Raw genomic sequence first — 24,380 nt, 5'->3', positions numbered from 1 at the left:
CTGAACATCATCTAATTTCCTAAGATTATCCACGTGCGTACCCGCGGCAAATCGCGTGATTGATGGATTTCATGGCTCTCAAGTGATGTAACACGGTTGAATTTATAGGGCTGCCTCTGTTCTGCGTATGCGACATTTGACTCTGTTGTGACGTATTTAATTGAATTATAATAAATGCTTTCCTGTACGAGGTCTGCGAGAGAGAAGAGCTGTAATTTTCACATTTAAACAGCAATTTTTAGGTGTGTTCGCGTCTGACAGGTCAACAGCGAGGCGGCTGAAAATTTGACAGGATCCCATAATGGGAGTCCTGTCGGTGCCATTTAAACACATTTCTTAGGAAGTCGTTCTTCCTGCGATTTGCTTTTGATTATATTTTTATTATTTCTAGTTAAAGCAATACTTGTTATTTATAAGCCTCGTGTTGTTTCAAACCTGTGGGACTTTCTTACTTTTAAACAAAACAATAAAGTCAAGTCAAATCATAATTATTTGTATAGTGCTTGTTTACAATGACAAAGCTATTTCTTTGCTTCTAATCAGCCTACAAAGATGAAAAAGGGGGGAAATTGTTAAATATATACAATAGTATATATGTAACTCTGGACCACAAAACCAGTCATGAGTTGCACAAGTATATTTGTAGCAATAGCCAAAAATACATATACACTGTATATGTCAAAATTATGCCAAAAATTATTAGGATATTAAGTAAAGATCATCTTCCATGAAGATATTTTGTACATTATATAAAAAAATATTAATTGTTAATAATATGTGATGCTGAAGACTTCATTTGGACAACTTTAAAGGCGATTTTCGAGACTGTCCTCCAAAAAATAACGACCTCATAGGTCGTTTGTGCAAGCACCTTATTACGACGTAAAGAGACGTATTAAGGGATTAGTGTTCTTTAGCGGCAGTAGCTTATACAACCTGTTGTTACGTTTTAAGGTTTTTGCCTTATACATCAGATTAGACACATTTAATTTGATGAATTTGTAAATGTAGAATCGGTTTCATAAACATTTATGGTTTTAAAGATATTTTGGAGCATCTAACCCCACCGTCACCCTTACCCTAAACCCAACCACTTCTCAACCATATAAAACACAACACGCAAGTAAAAGCACAGTCAGGTATTTATTGCATAAAACAGAATAAAAGTATTATAAACCATTTGCATTGCAAACCTTGCGAACTGAAGCCATACGATTACTTTATATGAACTCTGTGATCAAAACGCACAGTCAGATCTCATTAAAACATAAACCAGCATGACGTAGTCGGTCAAAAGCCAATAGCGCTTCACATTTTTAGCTGACATAATGATACGACCAGTCACGAGACACACAAGAGCCAATGCCTTTTCACAATCATAGATGACGTAACATCGCTTCTTCTGGTGGCAGTTTTTGAATCAGCGTACACCGATCTGATATTTACAGCGGATTGTCATCACTTTTACATCTTTTCTTCAAATAAATCGATCGCTTGACCTCGGTACACTTGAAATATTTTAAGTTAATTTTTAAAAAGTTGTGACTGGTTTTGTACGCTGTGTTTATATTATATAATAAATAAATGGGTTATTTGCCCTAAATGCCTGTATAGTGTAATGTGTAATAAAATACAATGAATCCTGTCGGTTTAAATTAAGTACTAACCATCATAGCAAAAATTATACCCCAAAATATAATTTTATACCCTAATATATTAAGTTTCACCTGCTGACGGTAAAGGCACTAATTGAGTAAATGCATCTATTGATCGTATTTGGTGAAATGGACAAACGACTAAAGCAATCGTATGAGTTTGAGGATATGTTGGAATTTTCTCAATATTTTGATTTTTTTGCACCCTCAGGCTTTTCAAATAGTTGTGTCTCGGCCAAATATTGTCATATCCTAACAAATCATACATCAATGAAAAGCTTATTTTTCGGTTTAATGTTATGCATAAATCTGTGTGACCCTTATGACTGGTTTTGTGGTCCAGGGTCACAATAAAAAAGTTAAAACCACTTGTTTTATAAAAACAAGTTAAAAATGTTTAACTTTATTTGTTAAGTTAAAGTAACATAAAAATATATGTTGATTTGACATAAATGATGCATTTTTACAATGTATCACTAAGTGCACCATATGCCTACAAAATGTTTTAAGGCAAAATATATGTTCATGCTGTTTTTATTTGTCATACAACAAAACCATACTGTGCTCACCTCCAATACTACAAAAGAAAACACCATGAACCTTAAATTCATGCATAGATTAAAGGAAAGTCATACCCGTTTGAAACAACATGACGATGAATAAACAATCCCAGAATTTTATTTGATATAATTTTATTCATTGAATTCTTATGTTTGCGTATGTGTGTCTATTAAAGTGTGTGTTTGTGTTTTAGACAGTGTGTGTACAGTGGCAGGTGTTATGTTTAGACTTCAGCTACCCTAAAGCATTGATTACCTGTCCTCTGAATCATTACTTTCAAAATGGATTGTTACCACAGGACAGAAGAGGAGAGAGAACGAAAGAAATAAACTTGGGTTATATTTAGAATAGGATATAGCACTCGGCTTACAGCGTCCTACCTTATAATTCGTAAAACTGTGCATATGTAGTTCAGGTCACAGCAATGCATCGTGGGATACATTATCTCACACACTTTGCACATTTTGACACATGCTGTATTTTTATCCAGAAAATTAGCATATTGCAAAAACAGTACTACTGTAGGATGTTAGTATAACAATCTGAGAAGAGTAAATGCTGCTTAAAGATGTCGTTGACATACATACATGGCCTTGGGTTTGACAAAAACAGAATATGAACGTAGAAAGAGCGAGAAGAAAAAGAGGGAGGGATGTGGAATGGTGTAATTTAGGGTTGTTGGCGTGTTATTGCCGGTCAGCGACAGTCTTGAGATCATCACTGAACATTTCTCCATTCGGCTCTCACCGGAAAAGTGTCTCTTTTTATTGCTTTATTGCTTTGACAATAACAATTCCTGTTGTGCGTGCATGTGTAGTAGCAGAAGCTAGGAGCTATTTTTTGCAGCCATTAAATTTTGAAAGGTAAAAATAGCAAGAGTGTGCCAACATGGAGGAAAGCCCTAGAGAATATGAAGAAACGGATGGATTTGCAGCGAGAGAGAGAGAGAGAGAGAGAGAGTCTGGGTGGAAAAATTGAGAATGGAGTGCTGGTTGAAGAGTATTATTGCGACTTTAGAAAGAGGAAGAGTGTGAAGAAAAATAAATTAGGAGTGAGAGATTATAATACCATACCATATGATATGTGTGAAGTAGAGATTAGGATTTGAAGGAATAGTTCACCTATAAATAAAAATCTTGAATTTATTCACCCTCATGTTTTTATAAACCTACACTGTAAAAAATACTTTGCTGCCTTAAAAATTTCTGTTAAATCAACTTAGATTTACAAGTCATGTCAACAGAAATGAGTTGTCACAACTTATAAAATATAGTTGAGAAAAGTCAACTTAATTTTATCAGTTATAACAACTCACCTGTAGTTATAACAACTCATCTCTAGTCAAGATAAATAATAGTAAGTTGAAATGACTTATAAATCCAAGTTGATTCAACAAAAAATTTTAAGGCAGCAAAGTATTTTTTACAGTGTATATGCTGTTGGTTTTTTATAGGGGACAGAGAATGAAAAAACATTTTTACCTTGTCTTTGTTGAATAATGGTAGTCTACCCGCATTCACGAACATACAAAAAAGTGCTAGACATGCTAAACATCTCAGTCTCATAGAAATTCCTCTTTTAGAAATGTCAGCCAGAAAACGGCCCAATCTGAAAAACTGATGCTTATGACATCACAGGCATCTCACTGCCCCTCCACTTTAAAATTATTGGTTACATTTTTTGAGTGGCAGCAAAGTCAGCCAATCAGTAATGAGATTGCAAGATAAGCCAGTAGGGGGAGCCAAATAGGTGCAAAACCACTTGTTTAAAATCCCCCACCCTAATAGAGCTATCTGAGAGAGGTTTTTAGGAAGCTTCTAAGGCATTACAGACCCCCCCAAAAAAAATGTGTCTACATGTCACATCACAGAACAAGGATAAAATAAATAAAAGCTATTTTAGTCCACTTTCAATACATTTATACATTATTATCTAAGTCTGAGGCTCCCAAAACTAAACATCATTGGTTGTTGTGCCGTAACTGAATATGACATTTTTTATGTTTTATCCAAAGCGTCTTACAGAGGTATAGCAAGTATAAATTTGATCAGTTTGTGTGTTCCTGGGATCGAACCCAGAACCTTTTGCAGTGCTAACGCAATGCATATATGATGCAAGTAATTTAAATATACTACTGCATGTTACATACTGTACAGTATGCAATCTCTGCACTCTCCAATCAAATCAAAAGCTCTAATATTCATACTTTTCATTTATCGGTGAACTATTTCTTTAAGACGGGCACTGAGGACAACAGGAGATGTACTGTACGCTTTTAAAAGCTGTTTAAGAGGTGAGAATAGCAGGATATTAGAGGGGTGTAGGCTCAGAGATGAGGGGGATTTGTAAGGAGAAAGCGAAATGAAGAATGTAAGGAGAGGAGGCTGTGCAGTGACCCAGAAAGCAGCCGCTCTGTCCTGACACCTCACACATACTCCACTCTCAAATAGAAACAATTAGTCCAGATCTCTCCAACGGGCAACAATTAAAGGTGAAGAGAGAGAGAGAGAGAGAGAGAGAGAGAGAGAGAGAGAGAGAGAGAAGAGAGAGAGATGAAAACACCATTGAAAACATATAGGGAGTGAGGCAGGTGGCAGCAAGAGGAGTCAGACAACGTATCGATTGAAAAAGACAGTAAATCAATGTTTGTGTGTGACTGAGTTTAGTGTGTGTATATCTGTGTGTGTAAGAGAGCTTGATTTGTGATTTGTGTTTGTATATGTGAGACTGAGTTTGTGCGTGTGCGCGCATGCGTGTGCGCATCTGTGAGTTTTTGTGTGACTGAGTTTGTGTGTGTGTGCGCTTGTAAATGTGTGTGCTTGTATGTGCATTGTGTGTGACTGAGTTTTATGTGTGTTGACTGTGTGTAAGTGTGAGAACTTATGTGTGAACACCCTGCTATTTTGCAAGTTCTCCCACTTTGAAATCATGGAGGGGTCTGAAATTGTCATCTTAGGTGCATGTCCAAGTTGTCCACCAGGTTTGCACACACTGCAGGAAGGATTTTGTCCCACTCCTCCACACAGATCTTCTCTAGATCAGTCAGGTTTTGTGGCCTGTCGCTAAGAAACACAGAGGGCCCTATTTTAACGATCTAAGCGCATTGTCTAAAGCGCACAGCGCAACGTCTAAATGGGCGTGTCCGAATCCACTTTTGCTAATTTAACGACGGGAAAAATGTTTTTTGCGCCGAGCGCATGGTCGAAAAGGGTAGGTCCTATTGTAATGGGAGTATTTTGGGCGTAACGTGCAGTAAACCAATGAGAGTCACAGCTCTCATCCCCTTTAAAAGCCAGTTGCGCTGGCGTTATGTCTAATCCCTATTTAGATGACGGACTTTGTAAACTGAAAAACTAAGCGTAGGAAGAAGATCCCCAGTTTAAGATTAATGTTAAATATTTGTGTTGTTTTTCACTTGTATTGAAATTGTTATTTTTTTATTAAAACCTTTAAAACCCGTTTTCTTTTAGTCATGGAAGTAAAAAGCAGGCTTGTAATTGCTTTAAATGTATGGCTATCCAATATCATCAAAAAATAATTTACAAGTATGTAAGATAAGGTTTGTACTCTAAAAATACTTTATTTGTAACAAACAGGAGATAAAGAATTTACAAACGGCTCTCCTCACGTTTCAGCACTTTGGACAGCGGTTTTTTTAGCAAAGAGTTTTTTTAAGCATTACTTAAAAATGTTTCTCATCTCACCATATCCACAGGTACAGAGTCATCATATACAATAAATCCGTGAGGTAGCATTAAAAAAAACATTTAAAAACAGACGCATTTGTTCAAAGCAAAGCATTACCAGGCTGCAGGTGAAGCAGCTCTTTGCGCCTTCTAACATCTCATAATTAGTCCTCATTTATGTCCAAGAGACTCAATAATAATCTTTTACATTCAATCCTTTAATCGTTCATATTTAAAAGCATTTTTGTGCTGCTGCGCATTCATGTACCTTGTGATAAGCAAACCCGCGTTGTCCTCCCGTGTATAGGCGCATTTTACTAATGCGCTCTTTAAATAACATAAAACACATTGCGCCATTGACTTTAGACTTTAGACCAGGTTTTTGTTGGTCAATGGCGTAGTCTATTTTAGTTGCCTCAAAATAGCAACGCGCCAACAATGCGCCTGAACACACCTCGTTTTCAGACCAGAACGCCCATGGGCGCAAAAGGGGGCGCAAATGCATTTGCTATTTAAACAACGTGGCGCTAAACGTGAAAATTAGGGTGGAAACTAGCGAAAGACACTTGCGTCGTGCATTGCGCTGCATTGCGCCGGGTGTAAGATAGAGCCCAGAGTTTGAGCTCCCTCCAAAGATTCTTTATTGGGTTTAGGTCTGGAGACTGGCTAGGCCACGCCATGATTCTTACAGAGCCACTCCTTGGTTATCCTGGCTGTGTGCTTCGTGTCATTGTCATGTTGGAAGACCCTTCAATGCTCTAACTGAGGGAAGGAGGTTGTTCCCCAAAATCTCGCAATACATGGCCCCGGTCATCCTCACCTTAATACAGTGTAGTCGCCCTGTCCCATGTGCAGAAAAACACCCCCAAAGCATGATGCTACCACCCCCATGCTTCACAGTAGGGATGGTGTTCTTGGGATGGTACTCATCATTCTTCTTCCTCCAAACACGTTGAGTGGAATTATGACCAAAAAGTTCTATTTTTGTCTTATCTGACCACATGACTTTCTCCCATGACTCCTCTGGATCATCCAAATGGTCATTGGCAAACTTAAGACGGGCCTGGACATGTGCTGGTTTAAGAAGGGGAACCTTCCATGCCATGCATGATTTCAAACCATGACGTCTTAGCGTATTACCAACATTAACCTTGGAAACGGTGGTCCCAACTCTTTTCAGGTCATTGACCAGCTCCTCCCATGTAGTTCTGGGCTGATTTCTGACCTTTCTTAGGATCATTGAGACCCCACGAGGTGAGATCTTGCATGGAGCCCCAGTCCGAGGGAGATTGACAGTCATGTTTAGCTTCTTCCATTTTCTAATGATTGCGCCAACAGTGGACCTTTTTTCACCAAGCTGCTTGGCAATTTCCCCGTAGCCCTTTCCAGCCTTGTGGAGGTGTATAATTTTGTCTCTAGTGTCTTTGGACAGCTCTTTGGTCTTGGCCATGTTAGTAGTTGGATTCTTACTGGTTGTATGGGGTGGACAGGTGTCTTTATGCAGCTAACGACCTCAAACAGGTGCATCTAATTTAGGATAATAAATGGAGTGGAGGTGGACATTTTAAAAGCAGACTAACAGATCTTTGAGGGTCAGAATTTTAGCTGATAGACAGGTGTTCAAATACTTTTTGCAGCTGTATCATACAAATAAATAGTTAAAAAAAAATCATATATTGTTATTTCTGGATTTTTTTTAGATTATGTCTCCCACAGTGGACATGCACCTACGGTGACAATTTCAGACCCCTCCATGATTTCTAAGTGGGAGAACTTGCAAAATAGCAGGGTGTTCAAATACTTAATTTCCTCACTGTATGTTGATTTGACAAAAATGCTGCATTTTTTTCCAGTGTATGTTTATGTGTAAATTTGTGTGTGTTGTAAGTCTGATTTTTATAGTCTGTGAATCACAAGTAAATATTTGCCTCAACACTGAGCATGACATCTGAAGTCAACTTTGCATACCTGAATGCACATGAGATGTGCAGTAGAGTCTGAGGTACAGGGGTGATATTCTAACTCGACATGTGACTAATAATGTCAGCTGCCTACTAACAGTCTTATCTCTCTGTTTGTTCCCTCTTATTCTCTTATTCCCCTTCCTCTCTGCGCTTCACTGCTCTCTGTCTGACGTTTGTGTGTTTTCATGGTGAAGGGAAGGGAAAATGGTGGTTCTCTCTCTTGCGATCGGATTGGCTGAGCAGGATGACTTTGCCAGTCTGCCAGACCTACAGGAAGTTCCGCCCAATCAAGAAACTACCCCTGATAAGAGGTATCTGTCCGTAAGAGTGTTTGTGTGTATGTTTGTGTATACGTGTGGGATTAACTACTGTATGGGAGTTACGCCCAGTAGCCATGTTGTCAAGTGTGTGTTTGTTGATGGAGAGATAGATTATATGTTTGACCAACCCACAGCAAGCGACCGAGCACGACATAGCCCTCTGTACCAGCAAACACAGAATCGTGTGTAATACCCAGCCTTATGTGGATTTACCGCTGCTTTGGGGCATCTGATCCCTCTTTCAAGTCGTAATGAGAGACCTTGCTGTCTCTACTGCCATAGGCAGCCACTGTAAGACAGCGTCTTAACTCAAATAGAATCTCATATGTGAGTGATCGAGAACACTCTCCATATGCAGTAACTCTGCACGCCATCACGACACACATAATAGTGCTACTTATGAACTTGCAGGAGATACGCAACTCTCTAAGCTAACAATTTAATGCTTTAATAAGCTTTAAAATACACAGGAAATGCAAATATAGAGTAAAATAGTCATTTATGTATTGGATTTAGTAACTATTTATTCTATTGAAACTTCTTAGTACTGAATAAAATACTTTTATAATATATGCGATGCTGTGTTAGATTTTGGTAAAAACAAAGCATTGTGAAAGGCGGCTTTATTCTTCCTAACTTGAATTTTTCCTTTTTAGCACTGAATAAGTACTTAGTACTAAGGAAAATACTTTTAGAATATTCAATGTTGCATTAGATTTTGGTCAAAACAAAGCATTATAAAGGCTTCTCAATTTTTCCTAATTTGAATTTTCTCTACTTAGTACAAAATAAGTACAGCATACCGAATAAGTACCCAGCACAGATAAAGTACAGAGCACCAAATAAGCAACACATAGCCAATAAGTACACAGCAGCGAAAAAGTACTCAGCATAGAATAAGTATTGAGTACCGAATAAGTACTGCATACCGAATAAGTACCCAGCACCAAATAAGCAACACATAGCCAATAAGTACACAGCACCGAATAAGTACTCAGCGCAGAATAAGTATTGCATACCGTATAAGCGCTTAACACCGAATAAGTAATGTATACTGAAATAAGTACTGCATACCGAATAAGTACTTAGTACTGAATAAAATATCTTTCGGATATATGCATTGCTGCATTAGATTTTGTTTAAAACAAAGCATTGTAAAAGGCTTCTTAATTGTTCCCAATTTGAATAAGTATTGTGCACCGAATGAGCAATGCATAACGAATAAGTACTGCATACCGAATAAGTACCCAACACCGATTAAGTACCATTCACAGAATACGCAACACATACAGAATTAGTACTACACACCGAATAAGTACTCAGCACAGAATAAGTATCGAGTACTGAATAAGTAATGCATACCGTATAAGTACTGAGTACCGAATAAGTACTTAGTACTGAATAAAATATATTTCGGATATTATGTGTTGCTGCATTAGATTTTGTTTAAACAAAGCATTGTAAAAGGCTTCTTAATTTTTTCCTAATTTAAGTACTGAGCACCAAATAAGTACTGCATATTCAGTGCTCAGTACTGATTAAGTACCAAGCAATACATACCAAATAAGTCCTTAGCGCCAAATAAGTACTGCATACTGAACAAGCACTCAGCACCAAATAAGTACGAGCACCGATTAAGTACCGCACACTGAACAAGCGCCCAACACCGAATAAGTACTGCATACTGAATAAGTACTTTGTACCGAATATGTACTGAGTACTGAATAAGTACTTAGTACTGAATGAATTATCTTTTGGATATATGTGTTGCTGCATTAGATTTTGTTTAAACAAAGCATCATTAAAGACTTCTTAATTTATCCTCATTTGAATTTACCAAATGAGTACTGAGTACTGAATAAGTACTTCATACCAAATAAATACTTAGTACTGAATAAAATATTTATAAGATATATGCATTTCTTCATTAAATTTTGTTTAAAACAAAGCATCGTAAAAGGCTGCTAAATCTTTCCTAATTTGAATTTGAATAAGTACTGAGTGCTGAATAAGTACTTAGTACTGAATAAGTACTGAGTACCAAATAAGTACTGAGTACTAAAGAAAATATTTTTTGAATAAATGTGATTTTAATTTAGTTTTTGTAAAAAGCATCTTAAAAACTGCTAAATTCCTTATTCTATCCAAATTTTCCTAACTTTTCAAATAGCGTCATGACTTCATATTGTAAGCAATGATGTCTTAAGGTGCTCTTTAGGTGGCAGCTCCATATGGTTTGGTCAGAGCCGATCCAAGGCAAGTAAACATGCTCTACATTCGGGTGAATGTCAGTAACAGATATTGAAGTCATTAATCATGCTAATGAGATCCTCACCTGAGGCTGACTGAGTGTTGAAATGGTATTGGAGGCTTTGCGGGCCTGGGCCTTGCAGCTGAAGTGTCTTATTTTACACTGCACATACTCTGTTCGCCTTGTGCATTTCAGTTTTGGGCATTTTTATCTCTTTGTTCTTTCTTAATGGCCTGGCATTAGAATCAAATGTTTATTTCTCCTCTCCCTGAACGTGTCTTGTGCATTTACTCACTATCTCTTATGCTTAATGTCAGTCTTTATTTATCATTTGTCAAGTCGGGCCCATTGCATTGTGGGATAGTTTTTCAGCATGTGTTGCAATCCACACACTGCACACAGTATACACATTGAGTACTGCATAAAAGCCGTATTGTGTGTCATTCTGAATAAACCTTCAGTATTTAAATTTGTGTAGACAGATTCACAAGGGTTTTCACCGTTCATGACTGTCACTTACCTAAACAGTAATTTATTTAAAAAAAAATACCATTCCTCCATAGACGCCAGCACACACTCTGTCTAGATCTCAAGGGAAATCCTCTCTGGGTAAACAGCGATCATAGTAAATGTTTTTGCGCTGGATAATGGTGGTGAGTCACAAGCTGAATGAGTTTTTGATCATGTGGAGGGCCAACAAGTGGCCGGAGCTAAATTAGAGAATGCAGATGAGAGTCGTCTCTCTCGCCTTCTCACAAACAGACTCGGCGTTGCTTTAGGTTTGTGATTTACTTGAGTCTGGTGCCGTGCCAAGAGCAGCGTATTCATGTGGTTAGTGGAGGTAATTTACAGACCTCCGACTGAAGTGGTCCGACTCTCCTGAGACCGAAGCTGAGTCACGAGCAGATGACTCTTTAAACAGGCAGGGATCGCACCGATTAAGGTTAATATTAAATGTACTGATGCTGGACTGAACCTGAATGCAGTAGGATAGCAATTATGAGGCTCACTCGCCATACGTCTGTTTACATTTCTAAATTACCTGAAATACGTTTCTCCAGTACATATCGATGCATCTTTTGATGAAATGTCAACTAGAGGTGTTTGGTTTTTGTTAGTTTAATGCAGAATTGTTTAAAGTTACAAAGCAGACACAAATGTACTCTTGCGGTTGCCAGCGGCAGTGGCAGCATTTTTATGATTTTCACAGAAGTTTAATATCTTCTGGAAAATTTTCTTTTTTAAAATATATAAACACACAATATTTCAAATGAAAGAACAGTTCATTTGCTTTTAAACAACAACAAAAACAATTAATCTTATCTTCATTTGTTCTCTTTTTATCACCTCTCAAATATAGGTAGGTTTTTTGAATATAAATACCAAATTTTGAGCAAATAGCTCAGATAATTGCATTTTTGTAAAGTACTTTTGTTAGAGATCAGTTTAGAAAAATGATCAAAAGATACACAGTTATACTGTTTTTGAATAAGTAGATGCTTCAGTGTTTTTTTTTAAGTTGGGTAAGAGTGCCACCTAGTGGATAATATCAGAATTATAGATTACCGTAAAAACTTGTCAGAAAAGCGTCATTGGAAGCGTTTCTCTTAAAGCTGCCGTCGACAACTTATTTTATCATATTTTTTGATCATATTCACTGAAACCAACACTATGCTCCGATAGAACAACATCAACTAGACTGTTTAAGAAAAAAACCTGCGCTTCTAGCTCCACCTGGAGCCTGTTATTTGTTTTGCAAAAATCCACCGCTCCCGGTTCATTTGGTCCAATCAGCGCAGGCTGGTTCATTTGGTCCAATCAGCGCAGGGCTGTGTAAAATCTGCCTGTCAATCACAGTACCTGCACGCGCCACAGATCCCCATCCCCCTCGCGCGCGTTACAATATCACGTGCATCCGCCTGAATTCATAGTTGTTTTGGTTTGAATGCAGCGTGATGGCGGAGAGAACTTTCAGTAACAAACTTCCGATTTCTCGGTTAACAACTAGAGCTAGGAAAACAACCAATGAAAAGAAGGAAACAAAGATAGAAAGCGACTGTGACCGTATTAAAACTAGGATCAATATCGGACCGGCATTTGAAAGGAATCTACGAGATTTCAAGCTGGATGCAGAGCTTGCCACATTTCTTCTCGACAGGTAATTGTGCTTTATCAACCATTGATTGTATTTCGGAGTGTTATGTAAGTAATCTAAGTATTCTTGCTAAGTATGCGTTCACAATAATACTTTTGCACACGCGCTGACGAGAACGTGCTCTGAGGGAGGTTGCTCGGAGGTAGTGGGGGAGGAACATGAAATTGTAAACATTTGGAAACTGCTCAATCCTCCAGAGTTGCCGACGGCAGCTTTAATTGACGGGATAACTAGTCAATGGCGGGGAAAGAGTTAAGTAGATTTGTGCCTTTTGTTACTTATTTGTAGTCATATGCGTGCATGGCATGCCTAGCGACTTATGCTGTTCTTATCTCAATCCCTGCCAGCCATTTGTTTGAAAAGTTGCCCGCCAGCATCTTTTGTGATTTTTACAAAAATTTACGAAAATTTTCTTTTAAAAATATATAAACGTATAAATATATCAACTGAAAGAACAGACCCTCTGCTTTAAAACAAACAATAAACAAACAAACAAAACAGGGAAAAAACTTTCATCCTATATTTTTTCTCTGCTTATAAACTCTTAAATATGGGTATTTTCTTTAAAAACACAATATTTTTAGCAAAAAGCTAAGATAATTAACGATTATCAAAACATACACAGAGTTTAAAAATAGTAAATGTATTATTTACCAAAATTAGTAAATAACTTTTTTGCTTCAGTTTTTTATCTAGTGGATAATCGCGGTATTGCAGATTGATATAAAAATTAATCAGGAACACTTTTTTTATGCAAATGTTTTTTCTTAATTGACAAGATAACTCTTCAATGGCGGGTAAAGAGTTACGGTTTCATTTGAATAAAATGCAGTTGACTAAGAGCCTGTCAACACGAAGATGCGTTTAGCTGTATACGTACACATTTTTTATCGAATTAACATTTCGTCCATACGAATCCAGCATTTTGGAATCCTGAATCCTCTATTTTTTTTTAAATCGGGTGCAAGAGTTGATTAATCTGAAACTGACACCCTTGTTTCTTCGTGTGTACAGCCAATCCGTATTTGAGCCCTTTTCTTACACAGATTATTGACAATACACGGAAAGATGTGTACGTTTGCTAATTATCCGTTCTTTCTCCATGGAGAAATCCCCATTTATTTTTTGATCTGATCATGAACTTGCACATGACGTGCGCTGTTTCATTAAACTGGTGATCGATCTCAGTTTCAACACGGATAGTGAAGGAGCTCCCTGATCTCTGCATTATTCCAGTTTGCACATATTTCTTGTCATAAACGTTGAAACCTTCATATCAAAGAGCTGTACACATTTTTTGGGACGACTGAAGAAATGTTCGGATTAGGGGAAGAACTGGCTTTGTGTTCAGCTTTTCTTTAAACTCCACTTGAGTTGATTTATATTTCGTGGACGTACTGCAGTTTTAAAACACTTTTTCGTCTTTTCCCCTGGTTAATTAGAGTAAAATCCAGTGTCCACCGAATACACACACATGCAATTAACTCAGCCAGGAAAAACTACTAGACTAATAAGAAGAGGACAGTGAGAAACAGAGAGAGATTGTGTTTCAATGGGCAAGCCTTCGAGCTGTTGGCAGAATCTTCTGGCTCATTTACCGCTGCGTTCAGGGTTTGTGATTACCCACAATGGCCAGGGAATGGGAATCAAACAGGAAGTGCTCGGCTAGGGAGAACGAGTGTTACGGCGGGCAAATGCTTAAAACAGTTGGAAATATGATGTGGTAATGTTACTTTACCTCTGAGATCGAACGAGAGGATGATAATGTACGCACACACACTCACAAACACTCAAACAGAAGCTTTGAAGTCATATCTGATGGTTATATCTGTATGGAAAGCTTAGCTGGATTACAGCCAATAAAACAGAGAGCTTTAATGCATATGTAAGTAAATGGCATACAGATATGTCTAGGTCAGGATAAAACGTTTTTTTGACCGCTAAGATTATTTACATTATTTAATGACAGTTGCAGATGAAGCAAGTAACTTCTTTGGCTTTCATGGCATCAAATGAAAATGCAAAGTGAGTTTTTTTCTTATAAATCTTTTAAAAAACTTTTATCATCTTCCTATTGGTCGAAACTACAGATGTGCATATTATGCTGGAGTATTTTAACAATCTTTCTCATTATAATAAGCAAAAAATGAGTACATCAAAAACCACTATGATGAACTCTTACTACTGTTGCACTTTAAATTGCAAATTATTTTTTAGTAATAAGAATTGTCAAAATTAGTGTCACAATGCAAAAACGCCTACCTAACTTTTAAAAATAAAGGTGCTTGAAAGTTTTTTTACAAGCATGCCATAGAAAAAAATATTTCCCCATAAAGAAGCATTGAGTCAAGGGTTGAACCATTGAGTCGAAGAAGATACTTTAAAGTTTATCACAGAAGTGTCTGGAGTTTTTTATATAAATACCAAATTTTGAGAAAATTGCTCAGATAATTGCATTTTTGTAAAGTACTTTTGTTAGATATCAGTTTAGAAAAATGATCAAAAGAAACAGAGTTTTACTGTTTTTGAATAAGTAGATGCTTTACACACATGATGTTTACATTTATTGTTATAAATAAAAATAATGCAATAAACAATAAACTTATCACAAAAAATGAGATTTGTGTTACACTTTTAGTGGTTTTACCAACAACGGCCACTAGGTGTCAGTGGTTTGCTGCATACTCTTGTCACAAATTAATAAATTACTGTCACTGCATTATTATATTACCAGTGTCGGCCGGCGACTTCTTTTTTCACGGCGCTCGATGCGAAGTTCGTCACAATATGTATATAGCCCATCATGTGTGTGGTTCGTACTTTAAAAATATGTGTTCTGCGCATCGAGTGATCCTATTGGCATCACGTGTCTTGTCAAAATAAGTGCCTGCTGCAGATGCATCTAAATGGTTTATGATAAAAGAGACGCTCGTGTTTGCTCGTGATACTCACATAATCTCATGTGTAATCAGATTTTAGTGTTAAGGGAGTGTCTTGCATGTATTTTATGAACATGAGTGTCTCTTTTATCATAAACGGTTTTGATGCATGTGCAGCAGGCACTTATTTTGACAAAACACGTGATGCACAGACGCAACAAACACATATTTTGAAAACACGAGCAACACACACGACACTCCGAACACTTTTTCCGAATATGCACCCCTCGGATAAGCAGTCACAAGCCGGCACTGATTATTACTGCTAAATATTTAAATGTAAAAACTAAATTTCATTGGACCTTTCCATCCAATGATCTAAAGTTTTTTTGTGAAAGATAAAAATTTAACCGGAAAAATATTGAAGTATTAAAGTAGACAGCTCAGGTAAAGAACCATTTGTTTTCTTCCATGGCATTGTGAAGCACTTTTATTTTTAAAAGTATGGTCTTAGAAATAGACTTTCGGGATGAAATTTGAACAGATGGTCTTTACAGTTTTTCATGAAAGTATCCCATGTGCTGGTTGGGCAAGAGACGGATTCATATCATCCTGTTTGTCACATAAATACTCGTCACAGACACACAAGCAGGCACGCAAACACACAGTTTTTCTCTGCCATTTTGCTGTTGATTCAAGCGTGTGGCACCTCCATAGAGAGGCTTTGCTTTGGATTTGGGCTGAGGCTCCCACTGTGATCATGGCATTTAGAATGAATGGATGCAGGCGAGCTCACACGCGCGCACCTATATAGAGTATAAACGCCTCGCTGTAAAACTCATGACTCTGTTATGTAAGAGAGAAGATCGGTTTGATTTCAGCTAAGCCTTAAGGTCTCTCTCTCTTTCACTCACTCACTCACACTCTCTCTCTCTTTCTCTCTATGTTATTAAAAGTGAATGAAACTTATTCCAAGATTAAACTGAGATAAAAGTAGAAAAGCATCCATAAAACAAAAACTTTAAACTATTGCTCAGAATAGAAAATAACTACTGTAGGGAAACACCGATACAACATTTCTGATATTTGATTGCTTAGAATTTACTGATACCAATAGATATCGATAGGTTTGCTTTTTAACTTCTTGTTTTAAATTATTATGTCCTAAAATCCTAGAAGTGCAAGTGTACAAATTATAACTCTGTTGATCCAATTCAAAATAATCACACAGTATGAGCTCTAATGCGTTTTTACGGCCCATTCGATTGCCAGGATCTGCCCTGATCATCACCTGTTTTTAACTCTTTCCCCAACATTGACAAGTTATCTAATCAATTAAGAGAAAACATTTCCCTGACAATGACGCTTTCCTGACAAGTTTTTACTGTAATCTATAATTCCGCTATTATCCACTAGATGGCGCTCTATCCAATTTATAACAAACTAAAGCAAAAAAGTATTTAATTAATTTTAAACTCTGTTTATGCTTTCATAATCATTTTGAATCTGATCGAAATTAATTTACAAAAATGCAGTTATTTCAGCTTTTTGCTAAAAATTTGGTATTTTTGAAGAAACCCATATTTGATAAATGAAGATAGGATGAAATTTTTTTCTCGTTTGTTTGAAAGACAAAAGATTTAATTTAAATAATCACAACACTAGTGAAAATTATTTCATAAACAAAGAGAAAATGTATGAGAATTAAATGTCAAAGCAATAAAACAGACAATTAATCGCCATAATCGACGCAATTTATTAGGCAATTAACCGTAAGCCAAATTTCATAATCTGGACAGTCCTATTCTTTCATTTGATATATTTATATGTTTATATATTTTTAGAAGAACATTTTCCTGGAAGGCATTTTGTGGAATTTTTGTTTAAATCACAAAAATGCTGGACGGCAATTTAAAAAAAAGGCTGGCGGGGAATGAGTTAAACAATCATGCGAAGTCCAATAGTGGAAAAACTTGCTTTTTTCTCCCAATAATGATTATAGGGCGATATGCATTCCTAATAAAAACTAAACTGAAATGCACAGTAAATTTATATTAAAGTCTTAAAATAAAGTAAAATAACCTTGACTTTTATACCCTGCAGTAGATTTTGACAATGGCTATGTTCATATTAGAAAAACAGCCTATTACCAATGTGCTCCTGTATCTTATTACATTGTATGGTGATCGTGTGCTTTCCAGTATAATCTCATAACATTTTTAAGCATTTTTCTATCCTGTTTTGTCGTGTTTTAGGTTTGAAGTACTGTATGGATTGGACTTTAAATTGATCTCCATTAAAACCCACAAACACACACTACACAGCTTCATGTTGTTCTGGATTCTAGTATCCACAATTAATTAAAAGCTTGTTTCTTTATTGCATGTGTTTTAATGTCCACACTTAAAGAACAACACACGCAGTGGGTGGATGTGATAGGTGTTCACACAAGCCTCTGGGTGTCAGCATTATGTTGAAAGCTGGATGCTGTGGTTTGTATCTTCAAATGCACATATTGTTGCAGACATGCATTTGCATATAATTTAAATGATTACATAATGAGGATTTTTACTCAACCCTGTCTGTACCCACACATATTTGAATATAATACTTTTACTTTTCAATGAAGAATACCATACAATACAATTCGAAATCTTGTGCTTGATTATTATGTCATTCACAGACAAACAAACAAACAGGTCTTAAAGGGCACATGTCATAAATTTGCATTTTCTTAACTCTTACTCCTAAGCAGATTAAGCAGGTTCTTTTTAATACTGTATATAATATGTAAGGGATAATGTTTACATGAGGAAGCGTATTGCATGGCTATTTATATCATAAGTAAGGTAATGGACATTAAATATTGATTTAAAATATTTTATTTGCTCTGTTTTAACGAATGCTGTTTACGTTCGGTTTTAAGATAAGGCTATTTGGTTTAACTCATTCCCCAGCAGCTATTTTTTTTTAAGTTGCCCGCCAGCATTTTATGTGATTTTTACAAAAGTTTCACAAAATGCCTTCCAGGAAAATTTTCTTCTGAAAATATATAAACATACAAATACATCAAATGAAAGAACAGAAATTCTGCTTTCAAATTCTGCTATCTATATTTTTTCTCTGCTTATAAACTCTTAAATATGTTTTTCTTTAAAAATACATATTTTTAGCAAAAAGCTGAAATAATTTCATTTTTGTAAAGGAATTTTGTTAAAGATCAGATTCAGAACGATTAACATAACACGTTTAAAAGTAGTATACAGTATAACGTTTTGGCTTCAGTTTTTTTCATAAATTGGGTAAGTGTGCCATCTAGTGGATAATCACGGTATTACAGATTAACATAAAAGTGCATTAGGGACACTTTTTTAATGCAAATGTTTTCTCTTAATTGACTAAATAATTCGTCAATGGCGGGGAAAGAGTTAATCATTTGAAAATATAATGTCATATATTTTATTAAAAGACATATTTATATTTAATGTTTGTGTAATATTAAACTGTACCTGTCAAAATGATTTGCAGCAGTATGTTATTAGTTTCAGGCGGTTGTTATCTCAGAATAACATACCTTGGAAATAACATAGCATGAAAACATACTCTAGTATACTAAAGCAATAAGCCCTGCAAGGCAGTGGGTTACCAGTGCATTTTATAACAGCTAAGCGGCATTATTAGGCCTAAAACCCCTAGCCTGACGTTGCCATACTCAATTCTAGTCAGAATTTGAGTCTGATACCGCTCCATTGAGCTATAATTATGAGGCGTGTCTCAACCGAAAAATGCCTCTGCACTCAATTGGATAGACCTATGACCAATCAGAGCAACGGAGTGTGACGTATGTTGAAATTACGTCTTTGCAGCCTGACCGAACTTCTAGTTATTTCGCTACAATGACACTAACATTGTGATTATACTGAGTTAGCGAATGTACATCAACACCTATTATGTTTACAACATTTCGTTTATATCACAACATGAAGTATTTACTAAGTCAAGGAGTAAGACTATCTCTTACCATTTGTACGTTAGGTGCACTTCATCCACGACGATACCCATTACGTTGGCTTGAAAATATTAGAGCCTAGCATGTCCCTCCACTTATTCAGCAACTACGATTCCGAGCTTCTGAAAAGAAGCTGGCAACGATTGCTAATAATATCCATCTCGTCGTGCACGCTGAGTTGCATTGCCGTGATAACGTTACCCATTTCAGTTGCGACCAACTTTTGTAGAATAGGGAGGACGGCAAAAAACATCAACAAATGCCCTGCTCGCGTTTCTCTGTTCCTTTTTTAAAATCAATGCTCTGTCGATATCTTTTAGAACAGACTCAATGTCAGAATCCACACATCTGAACTCTACAGCGGCAGCCATTCAACACACGCGCTCTTTGGTGACGTGGTTCATTACGTTACTGTTGATTATCTGTCCATCATCGTATAAAGCCCGCCCTGACAATTTGATTGGTTCGAACAACATTTGGTCTAGCATAGTAGCTCCTCAACGGAAAAACGCCAGACCGATCTTCCCGTTTTCAAAATCTTGTGGGCGGGGCTAAGATCGGCTGGCACCCAGGCTATAAAACCCCCTCAGCTGTTATAAAATGCACTGTAACCCCACTGCTTTGCGGGGCTTATTGCTTTTATAAAACGGTTACTTCAAATGCATAGCAGGATTTCATAAAATAAAACACAAATAAGTTGTAATTATATTCATACAAATATTAACTTAATTCATTTTAAACTCCATGTATGTTTTGATGATCACTTTGAATCTGATCTCTAATAAAAGTCCTTTACAAAAATTGAATTATTTTAGCTTTTTGCTCAAAATTTTGTATTTTTGAAGAAAGCTACCCAGATTTAAGAGGTTACAAAAAGAAAACAAATGAAGATGGGATTAAACCTTTTTTTCCCCGTTGTATTTGTTTGTTTGAAAGCAGATGGTCTGTTCTTTCATTTTATATATTTGCATTTTCTTATATTATTATATATAGGAGAACATTTTCTGGAAGGCATTTTGTAAAAATCACAAAAAATGCTGTCAGCAACTTTTTAAAAAAAGGAGTTTATTAATTTACTAAAGTTAATACTACAAAAATAATCTAGTTAGCATAAACAAAGTGATTGTAGTAATTACAAATATTAAACGTATACTACAGTATTTTTTCATGATAGCAATTTAAGATAAACAACGCAACAGGAATTAGTTTAATTGATAGCACCTGACTAAAGACGATGCCAGAGTTAAACGCAGCATAACTTCATGCAAAGGCGCAGTGATGCTATGCATCGACTGCTAATGGGAATCTAGCCAGCGTAGCTCACGTGTGTTGCCTTTCAATGCAGTCAGATGCCGCTGTCAAGACGACACAACTACTTGTGACAAAGAATACATGTGGACCTACCATGATTCAGTGACTGTCGGTTTGAATGCCCTTGAGTCGTGAGCCGTGAGCCCCGTTGAGCCGCGGGTCCGGACTCATAAAATGAATAATGGAGCTGTCCGTGGTGCTGAAACACTGTGTTGGGTTATACGGCTTGTTTAGTCGAGTAGATAATCTCTTGTAATTAGCTGTAGATAAAAAGAAAGCACAGTGTGTGTTCAAAAACAGGTGTTAGGTGGGAAAGAAATGATGGGAAAAGAACAGGATTAGTGGTTTTGGACGTGGCAGGCTTACAGAGATGATTTGAAAGAGTACATACCGTTCTGTGCAACCCATGGTGTCTTTTTCTATTTTCTCCTGAAAATTGCAGCTGTACGGAAAACTTAAAAAAATCTGTGTGTCTTTTTGTTGTTCATTCAAATACCGATCTACGAATTGTTTAGTTTTCTAATTGTCACACATTAAGGTTTATGCTGTGTGGCGGTGCGTGTAAATGAAGGATTTTGATGGGAAACTTTGTCTAGGGGATGTCTGTCGTGCCCAGGAGCATCGGATTTTAATTGAGCTGTTCTGCTGTGCACGAGCGCAGATTAGATCTGGGATGGAGTGTGGTGTGTGTTTTAATGCATGCTTTGTGCCTGTGTCTATTCTGTTTGCACGTTCAGTGCTGTCTAAGAAATTTCAACATGCTTTTAATGAAATGAATGAGCTAACAGCAATGTTGCTGTGTGTGTGTTTGCTGTACTGGACAGGCTTTGACTTTTGTCTCAAAAGGCCTGGCGTATCTTAAACGCAGTTCAAGAAATAATGAGTAATTGGCAGAAACACACGCGAGCTCATGGCGCTTTGCAGAGTGGGTTGGTTATGTAATGATCTCTAGTACGTTCTCTGTGGTGTGGTTGGAGAGTGGATTTAAAAAATGAGTATTGGTGTCAGTGTTGGAGTGTTTGTTTGTGTGTGTGTGTGTGTGTGTGTGTGTGTGTGTGTTTGATATCTACTGCATGATTTTGTGTGCTGATGGGAATATATATGGGGAGGGTGGGGTGTATGGATCTGTGTTTGGCGTCTCTCTCCAGCCTGGACTCGTGGCGTTAACCTCGGAGAGAGAAAGAGAAAGGTGCGTGCATTGGTCCAGGTAAACGCAGGATAGTATAACAGGTCATGGTGAACCCCAAAAACGGCCCGCCTCTGACTGTGTGTGTGTGTGTGTGTGTGTTTGTAGATGTATAGATGTGTGTTAGTGAGGCGCTCACCTGTACCTGTCATATATCCTTCTTCTCGTCAGCTGTGATTGCACCGTGGTCTCCTGTTTGCTGCCCCCCAATCCCTCACACACACACACTCACACGTCCGTGCCCACCACCCCTTGGTTGCTATGCCAACAGCCCACTTTCGAGGTGAGAGCGCTTGGAAGAACAGATTCCAGATGTCGGGGGAATTTGGGCTCCTTCTGCCCCCTACTGGTGACTCCACACACCTGCAGGCTGCTGACTGCAGCTCCTCATGCGAGCCGTTTATATCTGCAGATCTATAAACGAGCCTCATTGCAGTATATACTCTAGGCCTACTTATATGATATATGTGTATATAATGCATACATCATACGCAAAAAAGGAAACATTACATTTTTGTGAGTTGTTTATATTTTTGTTTCCATAACAGTTGCCTCATATCACGTTATACATTTATCATAATTTTGTCATCCTAATCTCATTGCAGCTTTTCAACTTTGTAAACCTTAAGTACCGTAAACCGTAAATTATTTAACATGTCCTGAAGCTGCAACAGAAATATGATAAAACAAAAAATGAAGTTTGATATAAGGCTATGTGAATAATTAAGTTACATAATTAAGTTTAACCAAGTAAACAGTTTAGTTCTGATTTATGGTGGCGAGTTTAACAACGTCATTTTCCTTATGCAAAGCAGATTTGTGTCCATTTATGACGGCGAGAGAGATTACGTTCATATTTATTTTGATATGCACGATGACATCTCAGTAAAAAAGCGTTTTACTTAAGTTATCAGGCAAACTTATCAATAATCTGCATGAGTTATTCAGCTCTCAGATACGCTACTGCGCGCGCCCTTTGTCTGCCATAACGGCAAAGCCAGACAGAGAGATACAGAAAGAGAGATGATCAAGTTCTTTGTCCTTATTTCACCTGTTTGACCACTAAGGTAGCATGCACACCAAAGTTTTCAGTCGTTTCCAATGGAAGCGCCGCACTTTTCAAAAATGCCAGCAGCTGGTGGGTTTTTTTGCGTTGAGAGCAGAGAGTTGGAAAAGCTCGGCTCGTCAATGTCACTTCTCACTCTGCCGTACAATCACAATGGAGAAGGGGCGGGACAAATATCACAACAACCAACCAGTGAGTCGGACAATGACTGATAAACAAAGCAGAAGTATCATAGCAACTAATGCGCTCAGCTGAAAAAAGCTAGCAAGCGCCTACATTTGGCGTCCGCCTGCCGTTTAAAACGCTTTGGTGTGCACGCCCTCTTATAGTTCATCTCACTCTCTCCGGTACACAATTTGTGGCGCTCGAGTATAATTTTCAGTCTTTGGATGCAAACTACTCAGCAATTTTCACAGTATAGTCGATGTTGTGTAATATTTTTGTACGTAAAATATTTTCTAATAGTTATTTTCGGGACGAGGTTTGTTGAGGTTCTTCTTGCAAGCCATTGACTTGGTTGCTGCCTCGTGTGCGGTTACATAAACGTCGGCGATCTTTTTAAACAGAACTTTAGCGTTTCTGTGACTTAAACATTACTTGTAATCTCGACTAGTAAATCTATAATGAAGTTTTGTCCAGCCGTTGGTCGTTGCTATGGGTAACGCAACACCCATATATAGAGCGAAAAATATATATTCTTTAAATATTATTTTAAATATATTTCAAATATAAAAATTGGCCAAAAATATATGTGACATTACTGAAATATATTTTGAAATATTTTCGAAAATGTATTTTTCACCAATATATATTTTTGGACATTTTTTATATTTTGAAATATAAAAAGAATTATGAATAATTAAAAATAAATATATTGTAAAAATAAATATATTTTTAAGCATTTATATTTACGTCTTATTTGAATGAAAATTTTGTATGTTACAAACCTGTAAACATAACTATTAAATATTAATATTAAAATTTAATATATTTTGAAACGCAAAAATATACTTATTCTTATACATTCTTATACATTTTATATTTACATTTTATACAAACTTTTATTTTTTGGCCAGCAAACATATATTTTTAACCGTATGCTGTATTTGTTGACCCTGAAATACATTTTGAAATGTTTGTTAATATATTAAGGTTAAAACAAAATATATTTTTGAATTTGAAAATATATTCTAAATAAGCTTTACTTTCTTCAAAATGTATTTAGCATATATTTAAAACATATTTTTGGCCAAAGCAATGTATTTTTTGACGTACTGGGTGTTAATAAAGGTTACAGTGTAAACAAAAGTGATACATATCTGATTATTAACTAAAAA

At 36.7% G+C, this 24,380-nt stretch overlaps 1 protein-coding gene across 3 annotated transcripts in view; it reads left to right on the top strand.

Annotated features, from left to right (window-relative positions):
* Window positions 1-24,380, top strand: part of LOC135768255 (synaptotagmin-7-like) — a 54,889-nt gene that overhangs the window by 7,113 nt on the left and 23,396 nt on the right. For 2 of the 3 annotated variants that reach the window (XM_065277488.2, XM_065277486.1), the window contains one exon: window positions 8,061-8,177. The exons of the other annotated variant lie outside the window; for it this stretch is intronic. In XM_065277488.2, the coding sequence (XP_065133560.1) occupies window positions 8,061-8,177 (117 nt within the window). The remainder of the gene's footprint in view (window positions 1-8,060; window positions 8,178-24,380) is intronic. 3 annotated transcript variants of the gene reach the window in all.

The sequence above is a fragment of the Paramisgurnus dabryanus genome, chromosome 23 (assembly GCF_030506205.2).
Source record: "Paramisgurnus dabryanus chromosome 23, PD_genome_1.1, whole genome shotgun sequence".
Lineage (NCBI taxonomy): Eukaryota > Metazoa > Chordata > Actinopteri > Cypriniformes > Cobitidae > Paramisgurnus > Paramisgurnus dabryanus.
The sequence above is the reverse complement of the archived record's forward strand: the minus strand, read 5'-3'. Positions and strand labels throughout refer to the sequence as shown.